At 35.8% G+C, this 26826-nt stretch overlaps 1 protein-coding gene across 2 annotated transcripts; it reads right to left on the reverse strand.

Annotated features, from left to right (window-relative positions):
• Nucleotides 1-155: 155 nt before the first annotated feature.
• Nucleotides 156-23252, reverse strand: LOC113109648 (protein FAM163B-like). Of its 2 annotated transcripts, none has more exons than XM_026273347.1 (3): nt 22503-23252; nt 4198-4313; nt 156-1857 (listed from the first exon to the last, which is right to left on the reverse strand). In XM_026273347.1, the coding sequence occupies exons 2-3, from the start codon at nt 4288-4290 to the stop codon at nt 1405-1407; spliced, it is 546 nt and encodes a 181-aa protein (XP_026129132.1). In that variant the 5' UTR covers nt 4291-4313; nt 22503-23252; the 3' UTR covers nt 156-1404. The 2 variants fall into 2 exon arrangements, with proteins under 2 accessions (XP_026129132.1, XP_026129131.1); XM_026273346.1 differs by having other exon boundaries at nt 22499-23252.
• Between the last annotated feature and the right edge of the window lie 3574 nt (nt 23253-26826).

Here is a 26826-nt window from a genome sequence, read left to right on the forward strand (position 1 = left end):
ACTGATCTATGACTGAAACAAAAATACTGTGATAAAGCAGTGATGAAAAAACTATTCAGAAATAATTATAATAATAATAACAATAATAATAAGAATAATACAGTTGGTATAAACAGGCACTGAACCATGTATGTGCGCAGATAAGAGAGACAGCGTGAGATTTAAATTGGCTCTGATGAGAGAAAGAAGAGCTAGGAGAGAAATCTGAAATCACAACACAATCACATGGTGATCACAGAAGTCAAAGTCATCTGCAGGACTGTAGTGTGTGGCTACACACCCAGCAAGAGAAGAATATCACTGTTAAACAGGCTAGAAACAGAACAAATATTCTTGATAATCATTGTGTCATTATTAAAAAGAAGAAAGTTGGTGCAACGTCCTACTTGTTTTTACATCAACAACACTGGAAATAGGCTAACTGTTGCCTCTGTAAGCATGAACAGCAGAGAGAAAGAGCGAGATAGAAAAACCCTTCTGGCATAAGATGTTCTGTTCATAGTCCAACAAGCAGAGTTTAGAAAGAGCAAATGTAGCCCTTGAAATCAAGAATTCATGGCTGTTATATGTCCATCTCACATCAAGGTTTGTAAAATATGATCAATGGAAATCTTTATGCCATTAATGCAGGGAAACCAAAACCTGTACCTTTTTAGATAGGAGAAATGTGAATAAAGAAGAACAAATTATTTAAACATCCAAAACAGAACAAACTAATTGCAAATTGTGAAAACATCTATTAATATTTAGAATCACACATAGTAACTCAATAATATTTTAGTAAAAAATAATGCCTCTCATCCCATGATACCTCATAATCAAACACTTACATCATTTTGACCCAACAGTTTTATTGCAGCCCACTTAGGGCTTTTCATAAGTTGTACTATATGTGTTGGTTTGTTAAAACAAAGTCTGTGGTTATATCAGTTATTATTCACCTAAATCTCTTGAGCTACGTGAACAATAGAAAAGTTCCAATTCACACCTTATACTGAAAAATTCAAGATGTCAGTGCTTCCATATATTGGTGTCTTTTGAGAAAAATGTAAGGAAAGCATAAAAACTTTAGCTTTATTTTCTGAATCTTCTTTCCAATTACCGAAAACACAAAAGAAGGGATTCAGGAGTGAAGCAGATGCGCATAGGGAGGGAGATGGTCTCCAAATTTGCTCTCAGCCCATTTTTGCCTTTATAGTTTCCAGTTACAAACAAACACACTGGGTCGTCTTCCTAAAAGCTTGGCACTCTGGGAGTTTCCAGAGGACACAGTTGACATTGTTTTTTATGCAGGCAAACACTACAGTATGAAATGCCAAATTATGTCTTTCCGTGAGAATTTAGTCTGTTGCCTGTGTTGTTGCAGTTAGCCATTAGCATTTAGCATTGTACAATTTTGGCTGGCTACACGTCAGTGCTAATGCTGCAGCTTCGCGTGAACATCTCCCTCATGGTGACCGAGCGGCTGAGGTTTAGTTTGTGGTAGTTGGGTAGGGGCATCGGCAGCTGGGTGGGCAGCGGGCTGGGCAATGGGGCAGGGAGTGGGGTGGGCAGCCCCAAATCCTGTTGATGCACGCTGCGGTAGCTAATACGTTCACCACCATTTCTTAGGCCGTCTGGTTGCTGCAGGTAAAATGGCAGGTCGTAATGCGTACAGGATGGACAGTACGTCTGTGAACGTGTCAGTTTTCGTGTCGGCGGGGGCGTGAAGAGAGCAGGCCCATTGGGAGTGGCTGCCGTTGGGACAGTGGCCGCCAGGATGTTGTGGTTTGAATGCACTGGCGGCATACGAGACGTGACGGCGAAGTCAGGCTCCTCCTCCTCTGACTCCGACTCCTCCTTCTTACAGCAATAGTACTAGAGGGATGTAAAGAGACACTGTGTCAGCTTAGCATTTTAAATATACATAATAACTAAACACACTTTAATTGAGGACCAGTTCTTACTATTAACTAACTACAACTTTTGACCTAATTTGCTGCCAATTAATAGTTTGTTTAAATGGTAAATTTAGGTATGGGGGTGGATTAAGGGAATCTAAAATATGGTCATACAGAGTAAGGCATTAACATATGCTTTATAAATACAAATAAACAGCCAATATGCTAGAAGTGTGCATGCTAATAAGCAACTAGTTAATAGTGAGAATTGGTCTTTAAAATGAAGTGTTATCAAGTAACTTGGGGCCAGATGTACTAACAGCTTGCGTCAGTGCAAACCGTCTTTTGGCATTATAAGTTAGTTCACCCAAAAATGAAAATTTGCCTGTTGTTTAGTCACCCTCAAGGCATCCGATTTATATGACTTTTTTCTTTTAAATGCTCATGAAGTGACTCAGCAGTTTGGGGTGGTGTTAATGCAGTGGATAAGACACATGCCTTTGGTGTGAGAAACACGGGTTCGAATCCACTGTGAGACACCAATGTGTCCCTGAGCAAGACACTTAACCCCTAGTTGCTCCAGAGGTGTGCGACCTCCGACATATATAGCAATTGTAAGTTGCTTTGGATAACAGTGTCAGCTAAATGAATAAATGTAAATTTTATGTAAATGTTCTAGAAATTATGTGTATGTGTTCATGTACATATATCGAGACAGCAGAGGTTGAAAACACTTCGATCTTCAGTAGGCCTATGTGTAGTTAAATGAAACCACATGTCTGCATCAATTTCCACATGGGGCGGGCTGGGAAATATTTCAGACCGGGAAATCTCAAACTCATACAAACAAATTAATTCTGCTTTTATTACGTAAAAGTACAGTAACCATGTTTTTTTGTATAACCATTTGTATGTATTTTTAAATAAATAAATTTGTAAATTTGTGGCATGGTTTAACAACAGTAACCTTCGTCTCTGGATTTATAGAATTTTTTTTTTTATTCTTTGCATATGCTTTCATTCAAGTGTACTTTTGATATATTTGTCCAAAATGTGGCATGTTCCGTCCGCGTTAGGCAATAGCAATCACATTTTTATGACTGGATTCTACGAACCAGACTATGTTTCTGCATCGCAGAAGTCTCATAATAGTCGGTTCGATTTGGGAAAGAAATCAATTAAATCTGTATGTGGATGTGTGTAAATATTCAAATGTAATCCCCACTGTAATCTTTAAAATTTTCATAAGTAACTGTAATTGAATTACTCATTTTTTCTTAGTAACTGTAACTGATTACAGTTACATTTATTTTGTAATTAAATTACATAATTAAGTTACTAGTAACTAGTTACTCCCCAACACTTTATACATAAATTGTGGTTCTAATGCTCTTCTATTTGTAAATCCATTAAAAACTCCAATAACAAAAAACTGACAGCATCTAAAATCTAAACATTTTACAAATTTTTAGAAATAAATTTGAAGTTCATAGAATTATGAATACTTAGATTTATTTTTTTGTATTTATAATATGTGAAATTGAAAACCAAGACATTTGTAGCAGTTTCATTCTATTCTGTATGATTTAAAAAAAGAACAGCAAATACGCATTCAACAGATTTTAAAATGTTTTTAAACGTCTTCTGCAGGAAGGCTGCATTTATAAACATTAATACTGTGGAATATTATTACGATTTAAAATACCAGTTTTCTATTGTAAAACATTCTAAAATTTAATTTATTATTATTTTATGATCAAAGATAAATTTTTAGCATCATTTGACTCCAGTCTTTAGTGTCACATGATCCTTCAGAAATCATTCTTATATTATGGATTGCTCCTCAAGAAACATTTCTGATTATTATCAGTGTCAAAAAAAGTTGTGTGTTATGTTGATGAATAGAAGATAAAGATCGAAAGCGTTTATTTGAAATAAAACTTTTAAACTACACTTTGACTTCAGTCAATCATTTGTGTCTTTGCTGTATAAAAGTAACAAAAAAATTTTTAATCACGCCATCAATTTTAGTGCAAACCAGTTGTTTCAGTGTCAAATCAAATGTGCAAAAACCAACAAACCATCTGAAATACATGATGTGCCCCGTCTTTTCAATTCTGACGAGACATGTTCGTGTTTGTGACAAGCAGTCACTTCCTTTACAGAAAACATGAGATCTAACAGCAGCTACAGAAAAGGAAAGCATGTCACTACTTCCTAAGGGAAGAGAAGTTACTAAAACACAACATTATACCTGTAAGACAAATATGACAGTTCTCCAACAGAGAGAAAAGCACACAGAAACAAAAGAGCTCACCTGCAGCCTACAGTAACACAGTACAGCAATAATGCACAGTAAGATTACTGTAGCTAGAATTCCTCCTGTGATTACCACTGTCCCGGCTGTCATTCGAAAGGCTCTCCATCAACACCCTAAAAAACAAAAACAAAGAGAGAACGGCATTAGGTTAACGAGAAATGTCTATATAAAATTGTTTATGATCAAAGGTAACCCGCCATGCGACCACTGACTGAACTGCATTAGCTTCAATCAAATGTGCCAGGGGAATTTTATGGACATTTCGGCATGATAAATGTTTCCCAGCACCTATGATTTGAATGCCAAAATCATCACCTCACAGGGATGAATGTGAATGGGCAGAACAAATTTTAGGAAAAGAGAGACTTAACATATTCTAGGAGGGATAACAAAGGTCAAATGAAGAGGAAATGATAGAGAGATAACCTTGGACCAAGATGACTGATAAAAAGGTCAATAAACAAAGATGTGGATGATAAAAAAGAAAACATTTTAACAAATGAATTTAGTCATCATTTGGCACACTCTGATTACATTATGTTGTTGTATTTACAATAAATGGAATTAAATGTTTAATCAAGACACAACAAGCAAAAACATTGTTTTTCATGTACTAGGATTTATAGATTTTTGTCTGTTTTGCTTCCACAACATGTGTTGTTTCAGACAACCCTACAAAATGTAATATTTCAAATACATTTATTAAATAGTAAGCATATTTCAAATCTATTAACATATATTTCCAACATAACATTCGAGAGTTGCTGATATCAAAATTATTGGGAGTACTACTTTCGTACAATGCACATAAATCTAAAATGTTACTATTAATGAGGATTGTATTTCTGTATAATATCAGTATCAGTCTTTGTACCTGAAGTAAACTTGCAATATTTCCACTTTAGCACAATCAAATATACCTTAGTGTATCTTGAGTTCAGTACTACTTCCACACAATTAAAGTGCATTAAGCACAAAATTAGTTGTTTCAAATTAGCAGACTTAACAGTTTAGTATACCAAAAGTACAATTGCAGGGTATTTTTTATTAATATTATAAATATTATTAATATTACATAAATATGCAGATGTATTTGTACTATACTTAACATAAAATAGATGTATTTCTAATGCATTTTAGTACCTTTATTTTTTACTATAGGGAAATGTAAATGTATATATTTGCATCTGTAGATTTCAATTACAACACATATCTTTACTCACAATCTAACAATTGAAGTCTATTGCTATTAAAGTCTAACAATCTTCACTTCAGTAGCACTTATATACAGGAAACTTTATAGTTGCACTCATATATCTATATTCTGAACATTTTTACAGAGAGGTTTGTTCTTATATCATTCACCTGGTATTGCAAAAGACGTTTGCTGCTATTGAGGTGGGATACAGGTAAGGTTAGGGACAGGTTTGGTGGTAAGGGATGGGTCAACAGTGTAAATATGTAATAACATTCAGGTATTTGTTTGTGCACAGTAAGTGCACTACATTACATGATTAATTTAAATAGTAGTTAAATGCTATCCCTAATATAAAGTGGGACTGTGTTTTTTTCTTTCTGGCTGTTGATATCCAAAATTCCTTAGATAAAGCATACTTTGCATATATAAAAATGACATTTAAGAAAACTTGTATTACAAAACAGCTGTCTTAATGTACTGTAACTATTCTGGGGAAATATGGTTTAATCTATTAGTTACAATTTCTACCATATTCACCTGGATCTTGACTTAATGCCAAAACATTTACTCAATTTTACATTGCAACGTTTTTATTGTACCCACAGTGTGATTTCTAAAGAGAAATCAGACTCACTATAACAGCAAACACACACACAAATCAGTTTGCACATTCTAACGTAGGGTGAGAAAATCCTTCAGGAGAAACTCTTATTTAACATCTTGTTAAAAGAAATAGTGATGCAAGAGCAGCATTGTGATCACAACGACACCCATGCTACTGCAGATTCAATCTGTAATATCTGACTGTTTACTTACTGCCTAATATATCCAACCCCTTGAGAGCTGCTTTTGTAACAATGCAATCAATACTATTCACTTCACGTGTTAGTGGTTTTAATGTTCTGGCTAATCAGTGTATGGGAAACTAGCTCTACTTGACCTCACGTCAACCACCCAGTTTGTTTAGACATGAAAGAGAATGAAAGGCAGCCTTTAGGAGAGATTGCTCAATGAATGACTGGAAACAGGCAAGGTTAGATGAGTATTAACAGGTTATGCCCTTTTAGTGGAGCTAGCCAAGGTCAGCTGACCCAAAAGCCTTAGTCAAATGTCACAGTAAGAAATGATGCTTACTTCATTTACATGTTAAGAGAGCTGTGGAAATGACTAGACACAATTGGCTTACTGACTATAATTAAATGTAAATGTTATCGTTGCATTAACTGAAACAACATTGGCTGCTTTGTAGTTGTAAGCATGACTGAATTGGAGGAGTATATGTTAAAATTAAGTGGTTTTTTTATTACTTACTATTTTATTTATATTTTAGTAAAGCAAAAAAAAAAAAACTATTCGAGTGCTTTACACACTATTTAGATATTATTTAGTATTTTATATTGTTTTTTATATTCTATATTAGCATACAGAGTTTTAATAGTTTTAACACCTTTTTAAAATACTATTTCAGTCTTTCTGTTAAAAATTTATATTTTACTCAATGTGTTACTTGCAGTTTCTGCAATTTTCGGTTTCTACACAATTTCTTTTGTGTTTAATCACTGAATGAATCAACAAACAACAATGGTAACCACAAAAACGTAATATTTAAAAACGTAAAAATATTTTAAATGTCCCAAGTAACAGAACATTAAACATTAATAGGTTTTATTCACTTAAAAAAGAAATTGAGTAAAAAAAGTATGTCGGCCTTATTAAATAACTTGAAAATGAAATAAAATAAAACAATCTAAGCCCAATTACTGTCACAGTTGTGATGTACGGAAGGTGCACGCAGAAGAACAATAATGTAAACAGTCTTTAATTATCCACACAGACAGGGTAGCCACAAAAGGCAGGCAGGAATCACAAGTACATACAAAACGGTAACTTTAACACTGGACGAGGGAACACAGGAACAGACTAGAACTAAATACATTTGCAAAATGCAAATGAGGTTTATTAATGAAACACACCTAAACCAAATGATACAAACAGACAGAGACAGAAACTAGGTTAATAAGAACACATGGGGAAGGAAAACACTACAAACAACCAAGGGTTTGACAATGACTTCCAAAAGTAAATTGGAGTAAATTTTACTTAATCTTTTTTTCTGTGCTATAAATCAGACTGAAGGTTTAAAAAATGATGCATAAGAAAACTCCTCTAACATTTGTAAGGTATAACGCTTAAATAAGACTATCTGTAATAGCGTGCGATTCAGGTGTGAAGTGACAGAAATAAAGTAATCTTGTGTAGGGGCAATAAACTGTAATGAGCTTCATCTATCTTCTTTCCTCCACTGGGTGCTTTTTAGACATGGACCTCCATCAAGCTCCAATTTGAATTTAGCTTTAGTACCATTAAGAAAAGAACAGATTGGAAACATTATGTCCTGAATACTGAGAGGAGGAAATAAAACATTGGTTCGTGTACTCTTCTCTAATAATAGAGTCCTGTCGGGATGAGAAACACACACACACACCGGTCCATTTCCTCTTCAACTACCTTGATTTAAAGAATATCTGACTGTCTGAGGGATTCTAGTCTTTCTGTGTTTTATTTTGACAGGCATCTGTCTCAGCCAATCAGCTGAGCTGTCCTCGAGTAGTTTGTACCTGCTCCCAAAAATCAAATTAGGCCTTTGTAATCTGATTCGTCTAGCGGCCGAATGCAATCAATCGATCTGAGCTGGAAATGAAACAGGGCTGTTGGTTTTCATTTGATTGTGAAAAAGGCAGCTAGAAGAGAACATCAATAATACGTCAGAGCTCATTGTTGATATTAGGCTGAGGAGAAGCTAGAAATCAGTCTGTTAACCCCTGGGTCAATGACATGACATTTTCTTTTTTTTTGTCCATATACAAAATCAATACATTAAAAATAGAGTGCACACATGCAATGACTTGCATAAACTTACTCCGTTTCTGAATTAAAATTTATTTGGATATTTTATGGGGCATAAAGTAAATATTTCAGAGAATGTAACTGTCCTGACATCAAAATAAAGAATATATTCACATAAAAAAAATGCATTTCTTAAAAAAAAAACCTGACTGCCATGTTCATGACCTTTAACCTAAAAATATTATTAATACTGGGACCCAGTAATTCAAAATTTAAATTGAATAGTTATAGTTATACAAGCGTGTAACGTACGCAAAACCCAGCATTTACGCAAATCGCTCATGTGCACACGTAGCTGTAATTTAATGAAGTCAAACATCCATTAGCGTGCTGCAGTCTACCTCACAAACCTCCCATGGGGATCACTAAATTAGATCACAGTATGAAGAATATCTTGCCATATCACAACATATTCATCACATGTAGCTTTAATTACAGGATGTGTGCAAGCACACGCTCAGAACACAGAAACACACAGTAACCACAGACAAGTCCCTCTGCCACTGCAGCATGTCCTTGTAACACAGTGGTCATAGTTCAAGCAAGCTTAACTCAAAATATAATTTTGAGATTTTTAATAAAAGAGAGAGAAGCAGGCCAAAATATTGATGGCAGCTGTAGCTTTTTATAAATAATGACATGGAGAAGAAGAAGTGCGCATGTAAACATGCAGGTTTAATCATATTTAATGTCCTGTAAACACATCCACTCTGATATGATGAGATGCATTAATCTCACCAAAGACTTTGCAAAACAAATCGGTAAAAAAAATGAAATATGACTGCAAAATCAATGACACAATTCGGAGTGTGACAAATCATATGCTTAAAAATGTATTGCATTTTTGTGTGCCTTATTTTTGCTGATTATTACAGAAAATTTCTTGAACATATCACAAACACACACCTGTCTGTCCCATGTGTAATGTTTTGTTGGTTATGCATGGCTGCATGCAGTCTGTGTCAAAAAGCAAGATCTATGTTTAAAAAGTCAGATTTAAATTTGTGAGTATAAATTTTTTTAAATACTATATTATTGAAACACATAAGCTTATGAAAATAACACATATTGAAGAAAAAGTATTTATCAAAATATTACTAGATTTGAGAGCCTGTTTCCACCTCAGTAAAAAAAAAGGTTTAAAATGCAACTCCATCTTTACAGGTTTAAATTACAAATATATTTAAATACATTAAATGCAAATGACATTAAAGTATTTTTTATTTTATTTTAATTTTAATGCATGCATTAAACTTTAAACCTATTTCAAAGACAAAAGACATATGGAAATATATAAAGTCCTATTTAAATGGATCAGAAAGAGGCACACTTAAGTTGAAATAATTGCATTTAATATAAATTTAAATGATCATTTTAATTTAAGTGCAAATTGCATGCAGTTAGTCTCTGAAAACATGGCATTCAGTTCAGTCTTGATTATATTCTTTTAAAGTACACTATTTTAAAAGTAAGTGTACTGCTTTTACAAGGGTGCCTTTTTATTTTATTTATTTTCTTATAATTACCTTTTAATTTTATGATTTGGAGGTGGAAACAAGCTTCTGTGATAGTTATTCCAAAATATTTTTTTGGTTTCAGCTTATTAGGTGCAAAACATTTGGTTTCTGCTAGTAATTTTCATTTTAATGGAATATTTACAAAATTTGGCACCATGCCATCAGGGATGAAAATTAACTATTTTGTCCACCGGCCACTGTGGATGTTGGATTTCAAAATCTACCAGCCACTCAATGTTTTTACCAGCCACTTTCTTGTTTTTAACCGACAATGTGTAACTGCATGTGAAAATTAATACTACAAGATCTACAATACTTATGCAGTTTATTTAATTTCAAGTCTCAATGAAATACTGACATTTTCTCTTTCAGTGAAGCTCAACATAATATGTTGTGTCATACACCATACTTGTATGACACAACATATTATGACAATCAATATTTGCCAAATCTTTAATTTTCTCACTGTATCAATTTTTTTTTAAAGGTGAATTTACATTTTAAGTACACTTCAGCTTACTTTTAAAAAGAGCACTTTTTACAAGAATAATATACTTCAATATAATATTATCAGGGGGGCACATATTTAAGTGGTCCGCACGTCCACATGCTCCGACCAAAATAAAAAATGCGTTATATAACTATGTTCTGACAGCGCTTTTGCGTACCGACATGGTTGACAGCTGTTAATACACAATTACCATTTTAGACCACAGACTGTACTATATAAGTTTTATTTTCAACCTGAAAGCATAAATCTAGACTATATCATGCCGTTTTCAAAGCAGAATGCAAAACTGTGACATTCATCCACTGACGCTCTTTTAATCAGTGAGTGTGACCCCATGGATGACAGCATTTCGATAAGAGGCTTCAGATGCGGAAGAGCTGTCGGGCATGTATGTCAACCCCACCCCCTTGCCAAAGGCTGCCCACCCATCCAAGCCGTGTAGGACTACTTCGGCTATCGCCGGATGAACCTACTCGTCTGCTGGATAGGCGACTTCGGTGCTCCATTCCATGGCAGTCTTCCAGGCCAAACTCAAGTCCGGCCCAGACCCCGCGGCTTTCAAAGAGCTGCGGAGCGCGACCGACCTGGCCCTGGGAATGGTCTGCAGAAGGAAGGTGGTCCTCACAGCCACCTCCAACATGGGTTGTGGAGCGCTGTGTGATGGCAAACCAACTTTTTGCCACTGATCAAAAGGGGAAGGCCGGCTTCACATCAACTGCCTGGAAATGATGGCAGTATTTTTGGGCCTTCAAACCTTTCTGAAGGACCTGAAAGGTCACCACGTCCAGGTCCGTTCGGACAGCATGACAGTGGTATTCTATATAAATTGCCAGGGCAGTCTCTCGTCGAAGTGCCTCTTCACACTAATGGAGCACCTCTTGGTATGGGCTCAACTCAACTTGCGCTCGCTGAGAGCAGCACATATACAGGCAGGTTGAACCTAGGAGCGCACATGCTGTACTGGAACAACATCTCCCCAGAGAAGTGGACGCTCCACCCACAAACGGTTCAGAAAATCTTGGAGCTCTTCGGCAGGGCAGAGGTCGACCTACTCACCTCAGAAAAAAAAATAAAAAACTACTTTTCAAAGGACAGGGACGTGTTGGCCCAAGATTGGCCCAAGATTGGCCCAACCTCCTCCTTTACAATTTTTCCCCAGATCTCTCTGATCCCACAGGTAATCAAGTGAGTCATCTCTGATGCTTAAGACTGTTCTGTTGCTATCATTAGCATTAGTAAAGCGTATAGGAGATAAGCAGGCGTTATCACTGAGCGCCACCTGCCTCGAATTTGGGCCCAAATTACTCCAAGGTCATCCTGAAACCAAGGCATGGCTATGTACCTCTAGACTCTTTTTAGAGCACAGGTAATAACTAGGGCTGGGTATCGATTCAGATGTCCCGATTCGATTCAACTTCTATTCACAAGCTGTCAATTCGGCCTTCAATACCCCATGGGAGTAAGAGCCCATTCAACTAGAGGCGTGGCCACTTCCTGGGCTTGGTCTAGTGGTTTGTCCATTGCAGAAATTTGTGCAGCGGCCGACTGGGCCTCCCTGTCCACATTAACCAGATTTTACATTCTGGATCTCAGAACCTTTCAGGCATGGGGCCTTTCTGCATAGCAGGGCACTTTGTCATATGACTACAAGTTTGGAGTTTGCCTCCTTCAAGTACACTCTAGGCCCCTTAGTGAGTTCCAAAGTTGTACTGATTTATTCTGGAACGATTATACAAGGCCGGGGCGACCTCTCTGAGTTTTACCCTATTGCCTCTTGTGGGGTTTCCCTGCAGAATACTGGGTCCTTCTTGGCCCCATTGGGAGCTTAAGGCAAGTTCAAGTATTAGTAGCTCCTCTAGCATAGCATGGCGGGATTGAACTGATTGAACTGAGTGAAGTATCGACAGGGAATGTACTTGATTACTAACCTAACCTCAGTTCCCTGAGATACAGAACAAGTACTGCGTACTTTGCCATGCTGTGTAGCAGCATGACTCAGTCGTCACTTCAGCCGAAGTAACCTGAGAATCCAATGGCGATGTGCCGCTTATACTGTAGAGCCAAATGCCCACGACCATTCTGGTGGGCTTTTATATTCACTGCATGAACTAATGGCCATACAGTTATACACTGCGTTACTAAAAAAAGGCTTCAGTCATCAGAGGAAAAGGAGTTTTATCAATAGCCTCTTTAACAAGACGCAATACTCGTTCTGTATCTCCAAGTACGTTAACTACATTAACATGAAACTACACTTATTACACTAAACACTTAACTACACAAAAATGGGAAAATTTTTATTTATTTACATTAGTTAAAGCACTGTCAACTATGAATATGACATTTTTCATTAAGTATTTTATAGATTCGATTTGATTGATTTAGATATTAAGCGCACTAAAAATGCGTGTTATATACAATTAAGCACATTTCGTTTTCACAAGGGTTTTGCTTTAGTATTTCCCTTGCTTTTTATCCCACTTTACTGCTAGCAACTTCATTAAATCCTTCTTCTGTGACACTGTTTGTGTACTTTCAGGTGGGGGTCAAAGGTGCAATGTGTGAAGTGTCTGAAAGGAACTTAACTCCTGACACAGAAGTTTGCACATTTCTCTGTGGTGTGCCATGGGAAATAATGAGAAAGCATTTTCCCCTGAAGCATGGCAGAGGAAAAATCATGTGACAGCATGATAAAACAACCTGACAGGGGACATGAATGTGGAAACATAAACCTGCAACAAAGGTCGCTCATTTCTGCATACAAGATAAGACTGTGACTCCTTCCATTGTGACTCAACGTGGCATCAAGTGCACTTCCAGAAGAATACATCTGGACTGCATGCACAAAGAGCTTTGGATATGGATGTGCCACCCTGATGACAAACCACCTTAGACCTGAATAAATTTCCATGCTGTCTCAGGCTGGTTTATGCTAGTTAGTGCCTGTCTAATGCTGTGAAACAGTGAAAGTGTAGCTGGTGAAGTTAGTCAAGTAGAATGATCGGTCTGATGAAGTTGGTTGATAGTCTTGATAGTTAAGAGGTGTGATGTGACACTATAACCAGAATCCAAAATAAAAACAATTCCTAGGCCAATTATGTAATAAAACCACAAACTGAGTAATGCAGGCAGACGATCACTTGATTCTACTTCAGATGTCCATTTACATACTGTTTAAATGAGAAATTGCTGCTTATTTGAGAACCACCATATCATATGACTTCATTATAACCTTGTGTCAAAGGTTTTCTAAAAATCTTGTTGCTGTATGTGACCTATAGCTTACTGTATATTATTAGGATGTATAATATTTTAAATTTTCTGTTGCTGTTAACTTTTGTTATGTTGCATCCAATTTGTTATCTTTCTAACTCCTATAACTGTGAATTGAATTATATATGTTAACATAAATTTTGTGTATTTTATCATTATGCGTGTTATCATGTTGTTAGAGCATGTATGTAAGCAGCACAGATGTTAAAATACACTATATTAGCAGAATGTATGTTAGCATGTTGTTACAGTATATGTTAGCACACAGTGTGTATGTTGTTACAGTATGATTAGATTAGCAATATGCATGCTAGCATGGTGTTAAAGTATGTTAGCAGCACATATGTTAAAATACAGTATACTAACAGAATATATGTTAGAATGTTGTTACAGTATTTTTAGGTTAGCACTTTTAGGTTAGGTTGCACTTGTTAGCAGTACGTAATCATGCTGTTACAGTATATGTTAGCAGTTTTTTTTGTTACATTTGGTTCAGTGTGTGTTACATATTGTTACAGTATGTGTTAGCAGTGTGTATTTTATCATGTTGTCACAGTATGTGTGTGTTAGCAATATGTTGTTATTGCATATGTTACCAGAGTTCATGTTATCATATTGTTACAGTATGTGTATGTTAGCTTTGTTTCTACAGTATATGTTAGCAGTGTGTATGTTATCATACTGTGACTGTATTAGCAGTGTGTATATGATGTTACAGTATGTTTATGTTATGTTGTTAAAGTATGTGTATCTTAGCAATATGTATGTGCATGTTATATTATGGAATGTAACAGTGTAACAGTATATGTAACAGTAACATTGTTACAGTAAGTATGTAAGCAGTGTGTACGCTATCATGTTACAGTATGTGTATGGTAGCATTATGCTGTTACATTATATACTGTATTAGCATTGTGTATATTATGTTGTTACAGTATGCGTATGTTAGCAGTATGTATGTTAGCATGTTATTAGGTTAGTGTTATGTTATCATGTTATGTGTTAAAAGTATGTTAACATGTTATATGTTAGCAGTATGTACATTATCATATTTATGTGTTTGTTAGCATTATGTATTAGAGAGAATAAGTACACCTTGAAATGAACTTACGTAATTTATACAATACTGTTTAAAAAAAAAAAAAATCATACTTCAAAATCCTTTTCCCATTAAACACAGGTAACATTTGAAGATAACCTGAACTATCTGAAACAAAAAAGACCTGAAATAGCAACCACAGACAGACATTTTGCACGAAAAACAACAATAAAGAGCAATGTATCTATTAAATATGTTTTGTAATTTTTGCAATGTTTTCTGGACATAATTATTAATTAAACTGTCTGAAAACTTAACAGACACTACATACACTAGAACACACAACAAAGGGTTTGCTAACAGATTACATTTTTGATAGGTTATGTCAGACTTAACAGGGAGTAAATAACCAAGAGGCATAAGCTTCTTTAAAGTGTGCCGTGAGTGCAATACAACTCTCTAAGTGAGACTATAGTGTAACCTAGTTAAAAGTATCACACACCCTGCAGTCAAAACTACATTTCTTTATTTTCAAAGAGATAAAAGGATGAAGAAATGTATAGGGTCAGGGTGATTTAATCCATGTTCAGACAAGCACAACACACTTGGCCTGAAAAGAAAAAAAAAAGATATAGAGCCTGAAGGACAATTTTATATAGGCCAAAATAAATAAATAGCCTATAATGAATTAAAAATAATAAGTCGTCTCATGCTACAGTGTTAATAGAGTCTTGAAACCATCATAAATCAACAAACAAACATAAAAAGTAGAATGCTGACAGTAAACAAATGCACTATGAAGGTTACCAGGGATATCAATATCACTTCCCTTTGAGGGACGTTTGGTTTAGGACTAAATGTGGCAGATCATTTGTTTATACCACATTAATTCCATGACTAAGTCTTCATACATGACCCCAGATAATACAAAAAGCATATTCTTATTATCAAGTCACACATCAAACTCAGTAAAAGCACTTCAAGATATGAAACATGGCAGTGCCATATGCACCCTGCATAATCTTTCTATTTGTGGTTCGTGACAAATAAAGTGTTACACTTGGCAACCCCAAGGCTACTGCACAGGCCTGTTTGAGTGATCCATAGTGTGTGTGTGTGTGTGTGTTGAGGGATGAAGCATGCAGGTATGCCATTTGATAAATTATTCCCACACCAATGAAGGCTATGAACACATGCTACTTCCTCATGAGTTTATAGAGGACTGACGTTAAACCCACACTGATCCAAATATATAATGGCAGGGAAATGTATTCCCTTACCAAAGTACACAAACACTGCTTTTTCCTAATGTGCAGAATATCTCCGGTATCACAAAAACATAAGTAAACTGATTGCAGCGGACAGCTTGGATTTGAATTGCATTGAATATGCAGAAATGCATCCCTCAGATAAACAAACCCAAAGCAGACATGCTCGAATGCCAGTCTGGACTGATTTAATGCTTCATATGGTTTCTGCTGGTTCGCTCAAGCAGTCTGATACATTATCTTTCATGATGCAAAGTTTGCAAAGGGAGAGTGTTAAATGTAAACAGGACATGCCAGAGGGCAAAGAGCTGATTTTTTTCTCCATTGCCTGTACATAGAGATGTTTGAGATTGCATTTCATGAAGTAAAATCCATTTTAATATATATCTATATTTTTTTCAATTTGTAATTTCTTATTTTTTATAACAATGTAATTGATTAGTTAATTAGATAATTAATTCATTATTATTGTTTATACTTTAATGCTATAGTACATACTACTGTATTGCATGCAACGTGGTACTCTTGTGAACGTGTGTCCACTCACAGGGAAGAGAAGAAATTGTTGAATTACAGTTGAACCACTGATGTAACACAGAGTATTTTAATGATGTCTTTACTACCTTTATGGGTCTTGAAAGTGTCAGTTGTGTTGCTGTCTATACAGGGCCAGAAAGCTCTTTGATTTCATCAACAATATCTTAATTTGGTTTTAAGTGTTTGCTATTTTTGATCAAAATAATATTAGTAACCAAAGTTGCATTATTTCTCCTGCATAATACAGCACAGTATCGACAAGTTTAGATTTGCAACCTGCTGTACATAAAGTCTATTCATAAACTTTAATAGTCATAATTACTATATCAAGGGAATTGAAAGGAAATTATGTTTTTTTATCTTAATCGTGCAGCTCTAATTCATGGTAGGCATATATAACATCACTTCAGAACAAATAACAGATACACTAGTCTATCTATCCTGGTCATCATGCCCTGTATCATCTAAAGAGATTAAATCCTTCAAGGGCACTCAAAGTGGCATCTTGTCACCGTGGAAACAGCAAACAGTTATGCAGTTATTCACAATCATACAAATGAATGGTTAAAATGGCTCCAGCTGTAAATAGCAGGTGTTCTGCATTGGGGTTCATCCATTTGTGACCCCTGTTCTTAAGCCATAATTGCTGTCTATATCAACAACTTAAGCCTAAAGCTACTTTAATTATATATTGTAAAGTATAATTTCCCTACATAGCATAATAATTATATTTTTTGCTTTAGATTTACTCATGGAACAGTTACTTTCAGTCAGAATGTCACTTCATATTATGCAGGCACTGAGAGTTGCGCTGACTTACATATGACTTTTTATGATTTTTTTTCTCTCTCTCTAAAACAAAAATCTAAAATTCTGTCATTAATTACTCATGTCGTTCCAAACCTCTAAGACCTTCGTTCATCTTCAGAACACAAATGAAGATATTTTGATGCATTCCAATAGCTTTCTGACCTTCCATAGATAGCAAGGGTCCTAACACGATCAAGGCTCAGAAATATAGCAAGGAGATATATAATCCATGTGACATTAATGGTCCAACCGTAATATTACAAAGCTACGAGAATACTTTTTTTGCACAAAGAAAACAAAAATAACAACTTTATTCAACAATTTGTCAACTTATAGCACCATTTTGGAGAGTAGCAGATACGTATGCTGTTCTGTGTCAGAAGCACCATTGGCGGATACTAGGGGTGTGACGAGATCTCGTGGTACTGGTCTGGACTGGTCTCACGAGAACGCGACGATATCCTTGCGCTGACCTTTCAGATATATTTGCATTACACTGGCTTCTTCACCAGTGGTGGTGTGTAAGATATTTTATGTACACATCAGGCAAGTAGCCGCTTAATAAGCAGGAAAATTGTGTAGTGTAGTCTTTATTCCAGTCATAAAAATGGAATTTACAGTTTAACGTGGAATGTCACGGAATTTGTCAAATTTTGAATTAATTAATCAAAAGTAGTTAGTTTCATTTAAATCAAATCACGATATGGACTAGTACAGTATCTGTAAATATTAAGCCACAAAAGTCAATTTAAATATGAATCCTGCATGTTCTGTCTCTGTTAATGAATGGTGCAGATGCACGGTTTCATTTACTACACACACACTGAAGCGCACACAACGAATTTTAATGGAAAACTGAATTTGGAAAAAAATCTAATGGATTTCATTGGGTCCTAACTATCCCTTTAGCCACGCCTCCCAGTTTGGGAACCATTACTTCATTATTTTTGTTGTGGGGAAGTCGTGGCCCAATGGTTAGAAGAATCGGACTTGCAATCGAAAGGTTGTGAGTTCGAGTCTCGGGCCGGCAGGAATTGTGGGTGGGGGGAGTGCATGTACAGTTCTCTCTCCACCTTCAATACCACGACTTAGGTGCCCTTGAGCAAGGCATCGAACCCCCAACTGCTCCCCGGGCGACGCAGCATAAATGGCTGCCCACTGTTCACAGTGTGTGTGTGTGTGTGTGTGTTCACTGCTCTGTGTGTGTGCATTTCGGATGGGTTAAATGCAGAGCACAAATTGTGAGTATTGGTCACCATACTTGGCTGAATGTCCTTTCACTTAAACTGGAAATCATTTTACTTTAATGATGTAAGCTTAACTGACTGCTTGGTATATTTGTGTTGTTTATTATTTATACTAATTATATTTTTTGTGAAATTACTTGCCTGTCATTTGTTGTTGCCTGTTACTTGCCTGATTTTGTGGCAAAACATTATGCAGTGTTTACATGTTGTTTATTACTGCATAAAATTTATTAAAATGGATGTTTAATTTAAAAAAGTACAAGTTGATTTCATAATGCACATACATTTTTTAGCATTTTGTGTTTTTCAGTTGAATAAAATACTATTTTCCCCTATAGCGGATACACTGTTTATGTTACCGGAACATAAACAATGTATCCGCGTACATATGTTGCATACATTGTTTACATAGGAGATACTCTCCAAAATGAAACTGTAAGGTGATGCAGAGGAGACAAATGTTGAATAAAATTGTTATTTTTGTTTTCTTTGCACACAAAAAGTATTCCCGTAGCTTCATAAAAAAAAAAAAATTGAACCACTTATGTCACATGGATTATTTTAACAATCTCTTTACTGCGTTTTATGAGCCTTGATCATGTTAGGATCATGGCTGTCTATGGGAGGATCAGAGAGCTCTCAGAATGCATCAAAAATATCTTAATTTGTGTTCTGAAGATGTAAGACTCTGTGTCAGGTTAAAAACAGTCTAAAATATCATACAGATCAAGACGCAATAAATTGTGCAAACTTCAATTAAATAACTTTCTCTCTCTCTCTCTCTCTCTGTTTTTCACTGTTAAATGGTAGGAGGTGCTATTACACGTCTTCTGAAAGAGTACTGAATATCTGGATCAAAATACAGGCAAAGAAGAAGCAGAAAAAACCAATAGTGTATGTAAGCAGATGCATGTGTAAAATAAAGTTATTAAAATAATGTCTTTTGAGAAAAACGTAATTTTCTCAGCTTTTTTAAGTGCTGATAAAAAAGAATGCATTATGTCAGAATATATTTTTTTTCTTTTGACATATTGCATGTTCATGTATTGTATTCATACAACAAAATATTCTAGGGCCCATAAATATTTTTGTGGAAATTAAAAAAAGTCAACTTTTACAAAAAAAAACAAAAAAAAACAAAACAGAGAAAACAATTAAATTCAATTAATTTTTTTAACATATAATAACATTAACAAACAAAAAAAGTCATTTATAAAATCATATTAAATTTGACAGTATATTTCTAAAGGACTTATCCTCAGTTTAACCGGAACAACAGGCGCTTCAGCTCTCCCGAGCCTCAGGGGCGACTGACTGTGTCTGCATTAGAGGATCCGGGGTGAGCATATGACTCAGGCTTTTTTGTAGCCACTATGTACACAACCTCCAGTCTTCCTCCATCACCACAAAGAGGATAAAAGTGTTTGCAGGACTTACATAAAAACACTCTTTTGTGAGATAACATAGTGTGTGTTTAGAGTTATTCCTGCAGGGCAGCTGAGTACAGCTCCAGCCTCTTTTCCACTTTGCTTCCTGCCCTAATCTTTTTATATCTCTGCCTGTCCAGTTGGCAAGAGGCCACTCCATATCCAGAATCATTCCACAATTATGTGCTTCAAAAGATATTCTGCTCCTGTCTCACATTGAACATCCCTATATGTTCATGGCCCCTTCTTGGAGAAGATCCTCCTGAGAAATCTCCTCCATACCAAACGATGTGAGAAATAATCCATTTTGTTATTGCTTTGGGACTTTTCCAATTCGGCTTAAGTAGGTTTGGGGGGATGTGAGAGCAAGCTTCCATCTTCTAGTAAAAACAGTCTTGTTACATGTTTATTCTGCAAGGCATCGGGCGGTATGTTCTCCCTTGGGGAGGCAGGAGTGTTGTAAGCCCATGCTGGTGTCTGCGGTCGCAGGAAGTGACATGGCCTTGTGGCAGGAGACATATCAACCGGTCTGGGGGAGGGGATGAGGGAGGAGAGCAGGAACAGTGGAGGACATAAACGAAAGAGTAGTGAGGAAATGTGGTGTGAAAGGCAGCCTGGAGGTTCTGGCAGAAAAGAGTTTGAAGAATGATCCTACAAATATCCAAATCATTAAACGTTCCTGCTCATAGGCCGTATGGTCAGAATAAAATCTTGTCTGTCTAAGTGCACTTTTCAGTTGGATGCTTCAAAAACATTGTATGACTTTAAAATATTTACATACTTTTTAAGGTGATGCAATTTCAAAGTCACTGTAACATTCTGTAATTATTCCTAAACCTTGCTGCATGCAGAATACAAATCATTTTAGTCTCTGGGAAGCACGTTTATATTATATTATGAAAAATGTTTTGTCAGGGTAACCTAAAAAAATGTGTTAACATCATTGAAAGGATAAATGAAAAATAAATATTCCGTCATCATTTAATCACCCTTATGTCTTATGTCCTAACCTGTACTGTACCACTTCTTTCATCATATATACATATGTATACACATATATATATATATATATATATATATATATATATTGTGTTTCAGAGAAGAATGCCGTATATGTATGCACAAATGTATGTATGTAAGTATAAGTAATAAATAAATAAATACTAAGTTTTTAAAAATGTAAAAAGTTTTCTTAATTGTTGGAATTTTGGAATTTACCAAGAATGGAAGTCAATGGGGTCCAAAGATGTCATTCATACTGTCATTCACATTAATAAATACATTTTAAATTTTAAATAAAGTTTTAAATAAAACAAAGATTATTGGAAATTTGTACAAGAAAATTATATTTCAGTCAAGTCTACTTACACCAATTTCACAATATTTGTTTAACAGGTTTATGATTCATGAGGTTTATAAGAAAATATTATTCATATGACATAGCCAACTTGACTACTGAAATGTATTTTTACATTTCAGATCAGGCTAAAATAACTTTAAAGGTAACAACTCCACGTTCACTGCAACAGCACAGAAAAGCTGTTTTGAAGATGATTTGGTTAAAATAAGCTTATTCCTCCTTTGAAGATGACACTTTGGAATAGACATGCTATGTCTCTATGATTCATTGGAATGGGGACATCTTGCAAATTAATATGTGTGACAGGGAGACAGAGATGTGACGGGGGAGGGTCAAGGATGGAGGAACGGTCATGGCTGGGGGTGGAGAGAATTCTTTAACAATATTATGTTGGAAATGCCCTTCCCCCTTTATGTCCCATCTCGTAAATGTCGTAGGGGAAAAAATCTCTTTGCACCTTTCAAAGGGGTCATGGGAAATCGCACCCACCAATCAGGAGGAGTGTAGATTGCCATATCTGCTTGACTGCACGTGACATGATGGGTTCAATGGCTTTTAACGTTTGAGTTATCATTAAAAGAGAACAGGATGAGAAAGATTGACTTACTGGTAACATGATCAAAACCATAATGCAAAATCGTGATGTAGTTACAACTCATTGTAGATTGAAAAACTACCAAAGGCTGTTTCTTTGGGTGCATCTAAGTACAAACTGTGGGAAAATGTGCTTTTCATTGGTTTTTACCTGGAATTCAACCTCATATGTGCCTATAAGTTGTATACTGTAGTGATGATTTGGTTAAAAACATTAACTCAGACATGAATTATACTTCTATAATGACACAGTATTGAAAAACATCTATCTAGGATATACGACATGTGTGTAACATCAACATATTTGAATTAAATCGAGTTCAGCAGGTCAGCTTTCCATAACTTCAGCACCATGGACAGAGAACAAGTTCCTACGAATGCCAATTCAAGCTATATCAAGAAAAACAGGCATCATTTAATTTCATTAAAAGTGTTATAATGAAAATATCAACTGGAGAATGTCACCGCGAGCGTTATTGACATTAAACGCGAATTAGGATTAATTCCTGTTCACACAAACCAATAGAGAAAAAAAACAGCATATTTATATAACAAAAACAATTCTGTGGACATATGAACCGAAATAAATCACAGTTGTGTTCAATCTTACCTACACGAAGGTTAGAATTGAACCAGAGCACATCTGCAGAACTGTTAGGGAATCCGCGTGAGCGACTTTCGGCGGTTTTTCCCCCTCGACTTCTGGCGTCCTAAAACCGCGTAAACATGAAGCGAACGGGTTTGGGAAACAATAAACGCGGCGTATTAACAGTCTTAAGATGAGGCGAATCGAAGTGTTCCTTATTTCATATCCGTTTATGTGGAGTTGTCAACATCCCGAGCGACTTTTCATCGACGGTTCCTTAAACGTGAGGAAAAAGAGAAGCTCAGAGAGCACAATCGTAGTAATTTAGAAGAGAAAAAAACTTGTCGAGGTAAACAAAAGTCCTTTTCGATAGGTAAACCTAATCGAAATCGCCGAAAATAGCGTAAACTAGTTTTACATCGAAGAGTGGTCCGTGATATTAGGTGGCGTATAAAAAGCCGTTGCTTCAAACGTCCTCAACCGGAACACGAAACCTTCGCAGCTCCATGTCACACTGCGCCTCGAGCTTCAGATGCTGTCTTCTCTCTTTGTACGGACGATGAAATCTCAGCTTGTTTGTTCACCGATGCTGATTTGCCGTATGTTTGACGTCGCTCTTTCCCGCCAGATAATTGCTGCTGTTTGTCTCGTGCAGCTGAAGGGTACTGTAAATCTGCCCGCGCGCGCGGAGTGGGATGAGACGGTTTTACAGTTCCGGTCGCTGCGCTGACTGACGATATGCGGCTATCAGGAACTGTGATGCGAGTTCAACGAATCCAGAGAAGCATCATAAATTCATCAGAGCCTCTGGAAGGCGTTAAGATACCGCCTCCCTGATTAATTAAGTCGTTAAAATGTATGTCGAACTTTTCTGGGGCCACACTTTAGAAAAGTGTTAACGCTGTTGCTTATTTAGTCAACATAAGTATTGTTGCCTAATTTAAATATAATGTGGCGAACCTTGTAATTAAAAATTATGTCAATATTAAGGTTAATACTATTGTGTTATACATTGAAACGTTTATATATCGTTATACAAACTATTAGTAAGGGCTAGAAATTGTGATTGGATGAGCCGCGTTCTAAACTGATGTTAAATGCTGATAAATACAGCTGCAGCTACTGAGCATGCGCACATCAGCCTAATTTGTCACGCTGAACAACAATACTGTATTTGCATTATTGTAAGGTGGAGGTTTTAGGTGGAGGTGTGTGTAGACATTAATAAAACACAATCTTATAGGTAGAAAAATTTAATTTTTTGGTTGGTTTCCAGCTATAGCAACCAAAAAAATACCAATGTTTATGAGCATGGAAACTGTAAACGGTATACAGTTAGGATGATGACCTATTATTTGCCAGATTAAATGTTTATTTTGATTATTATTACTCATCTATTTATTAAATAATGGTGGCTTTTAATGCTGTTGCTTCTATTTTATCCACTTTATTTTAAACCTAAGATCAGACCATTTGTAAATTAAATGTTGAATATTGGTAATTGCAACTTTTTATCTCACAATTCTTAATTTTGTTTTCAGAATTGCATGATTTAAACTTGTATTTCTGACTTTTTATTTGTTGTACAGATTTTATTCACAAATTTGCATTTATATCTCACATTTCTGATGTTATAACAAGCCATTGCATTATAAGTTATAAGTCTTTCTTCCTCAGATCGGACTTTATAACTATTAATTGTGAGTTTATTTCTCACAATTCTGAGAAGTCAGATTTGCCAGACATAAACTCAAAATTGTGAGTTCATATTAAGCTGCTTGATATTGCAAACTGTATCCTATTCATAAACACCGGATAAATCACTTCACATTTAAAGCTGTATTTATAGTCATGAACATAAATTTTTTTATATCTGATTATTCTTTAAGCGTTTACTATATTTACAAATGCAGCATTTCACATTTTCACTTTATGTGCGACACATCAAAGAGGTCCAAGACAGCTGTTGTGAAGTGCGATAAAACGGCGTGTTAGTCATATTTGCATTTCTCATTGATTGCTCTTTCCCGATTTGCAATTCGTTGGAACCAGTGGCTGTTTACAGTCAACAGCACATATAATTCTTGGTTGAAGCAATGAGTGTTGAGTATTACACACCCACCCTCACAGTCTTCCTTTCTCTCACGCAAAATGTTGAATTAAGATCTACTGTAGATGATCTAGTCATGTCAGCTGCTGATTTCCTTCAGCTCCTTAACTGCTGAAATCTGGCCGTAAGGTTGTTCTGAAGACCGAACAAAAGAGCCGCCCAGTGGAGATGGACGAAGGCCAAGATAAGCAGTAGCCCATCTGTATAGGGCCTGCGCATTGATTTTGGCCAACATGATAATGACTTGTAGGATACACACACAGCAGGAACTCTGTAGCCTCTCCATCTGAAGGCACAGAATGGACTCCGTGTATTAATGGCCGCAATGCATTTTGTTTATCAGTCAAAAATACCAACCAAAAATTCATCAGCTATCAGATACAGTCAGATCATCCGATTCTCCATCTATGTGGTCTATTATGACAATAATCTTTCCAGTTCTTTCTGCTGAAAGCTGCAGTTTCAGAGTGTAATGTTGTCGCTATCAGTTCTGTTTGATGGTTGGGTTGGGTTGTGGATATTAGAGTGCTCTTATAAAGGTTTAAAGCATTACCAGCCTTTTCTCCAGCTTTTTTAGTCATAACTTCATCTTGGGGTTCGTCTTGAGTTGAGTGGTTGTCAGGACAACAGGAGTCATCTGCTATACAGATTTAGCAATATCAATAATATAACTATTTTACAATTTGGTGAATTAGCGGCTAATTCATATGATCTTGTATGAGTGCCTTTGCATGATTTCATACAATCTGCTTAAACCCTGCCGACACTTATGTTTAGTCGAGAAGGTTCATGCTTTTTTCTAAAATCATATGTTTTTGTATGAATTGCAGTATGCAAATTCATGCCACCTCGTAAAAAAGTTACATTGTTTATCATGAGTTTCAACTATATGAGACCTAATTTATTTATTGCACAGACTGTGTATTTGACTGCAAAAAAACATGAGCACAACAGTCAAACGCGTTCGTCTAGCGCATTTACACAATGGAACAATGGAATAGTTAACGCATCCTGTCTGAACAGCACTTTAAGCACTAGGATTTGTATATTTGTGCATTTAACAATTTTTTTTGTGTTGTACCAGCTATTTGTAGTTTTATTTTTCTAATGTGTCCAGCTAGCGCAGTGCACACATTCCACAGCAAATAACAAGGCCGCTGGCTCTTTAAACTAATGCAGTTTACACTACCATTCAAAAGTTTAATGGTCAGTTAGATTTGTTTTATATAAATCAATCTTCAATCACTTCTATTGCAAATAAATGCTACCCTTTTGAACTGTCTATTAATCAAATAATTTTTAAAAAGGACAGTTTGCAGAATTGATAATCAGAAATGTTTCTTATACCCTGAGTCTGATACGTCTCCTGACACACGACCAAACAACTCTCTCTCTCTGTGTGTTTAGTGTGTTTGGGGTAATACAGACTGACTGACTGTTCTAAGCTGGATAATGTCAGTTTGAGCCTCAGGCCATCTGATGACTCAGTGGTGTGTGTCTGCATGCATTACATTCATGTGTGTACGACATGCAAAATATACACTAAAACTGATGGGGCACGACCTTAAATGGGCTGATCGTAACAGCAGGGAAAAGGGTAATAATAAAGCAGAATTGGATTAGTATAATGCAACTAACCATATAATCATGCATAGGCAGAATACCTTTTAAAGGTTAATAACTTGCATTATTAACTTTTTAAAAAGATGGAAAATGCTACTTTTATTTTTTGTTGTTGTCATAGTGGAGGTGCAATTAAACTCTACAGCATTTTGGAGCAAATTCAACTGTTTCTAGATGACACTAGCACAAATTGCCCATAAATGTCCCAAATTTCTGGAAAGTTTTGAAAATTTCCTGCCTTTTAGTTAGAATGTTTTTGGCATGTGCAGTTCAAAATGGTTTTAAAATGATTTTAAGGACTTTTTTTGTTTTTGATCCTCTTTATTGTCTCCTTTGTAAAACAAAGCAAAACAAAAGCAAAACATAATATTTTTACTTCTGTAAATCAAAGACAAAAAAAAATGTTCGATTTCAGGGACAACAAATTTGGATCCTTCAAGTATTTGTTTTCTATTTTCCTGTCCTTCTGCACGTTCCCTGTCTTAATTTCTCTTTCTCATTTGTTGCTTTTTCTTTTTCTTTCTCTCTTTTGATTTTTAGCTGAGCCTAGAAATCACAAATAACACTCTAGCAATGCAATATAGCAACAAAAACAAAACAAACAAAATGCTCAGAACAC

The sequence above is a fragment of the Carassius auratus genome, chromosome 10 (genome assembly GCF_003368295.1).
Source record: "Carassius auratus strain Wakin chromosome 10, ASM336829v1, whole genome shotgun sequence".
NCBI classification, from domain to species: domain Eukaryota; kingdom Metazoa; phylum Chordata; class Actinopteri; order Cypriniformes; family Cyprinidae; genus Carassius; species Carassius auratus.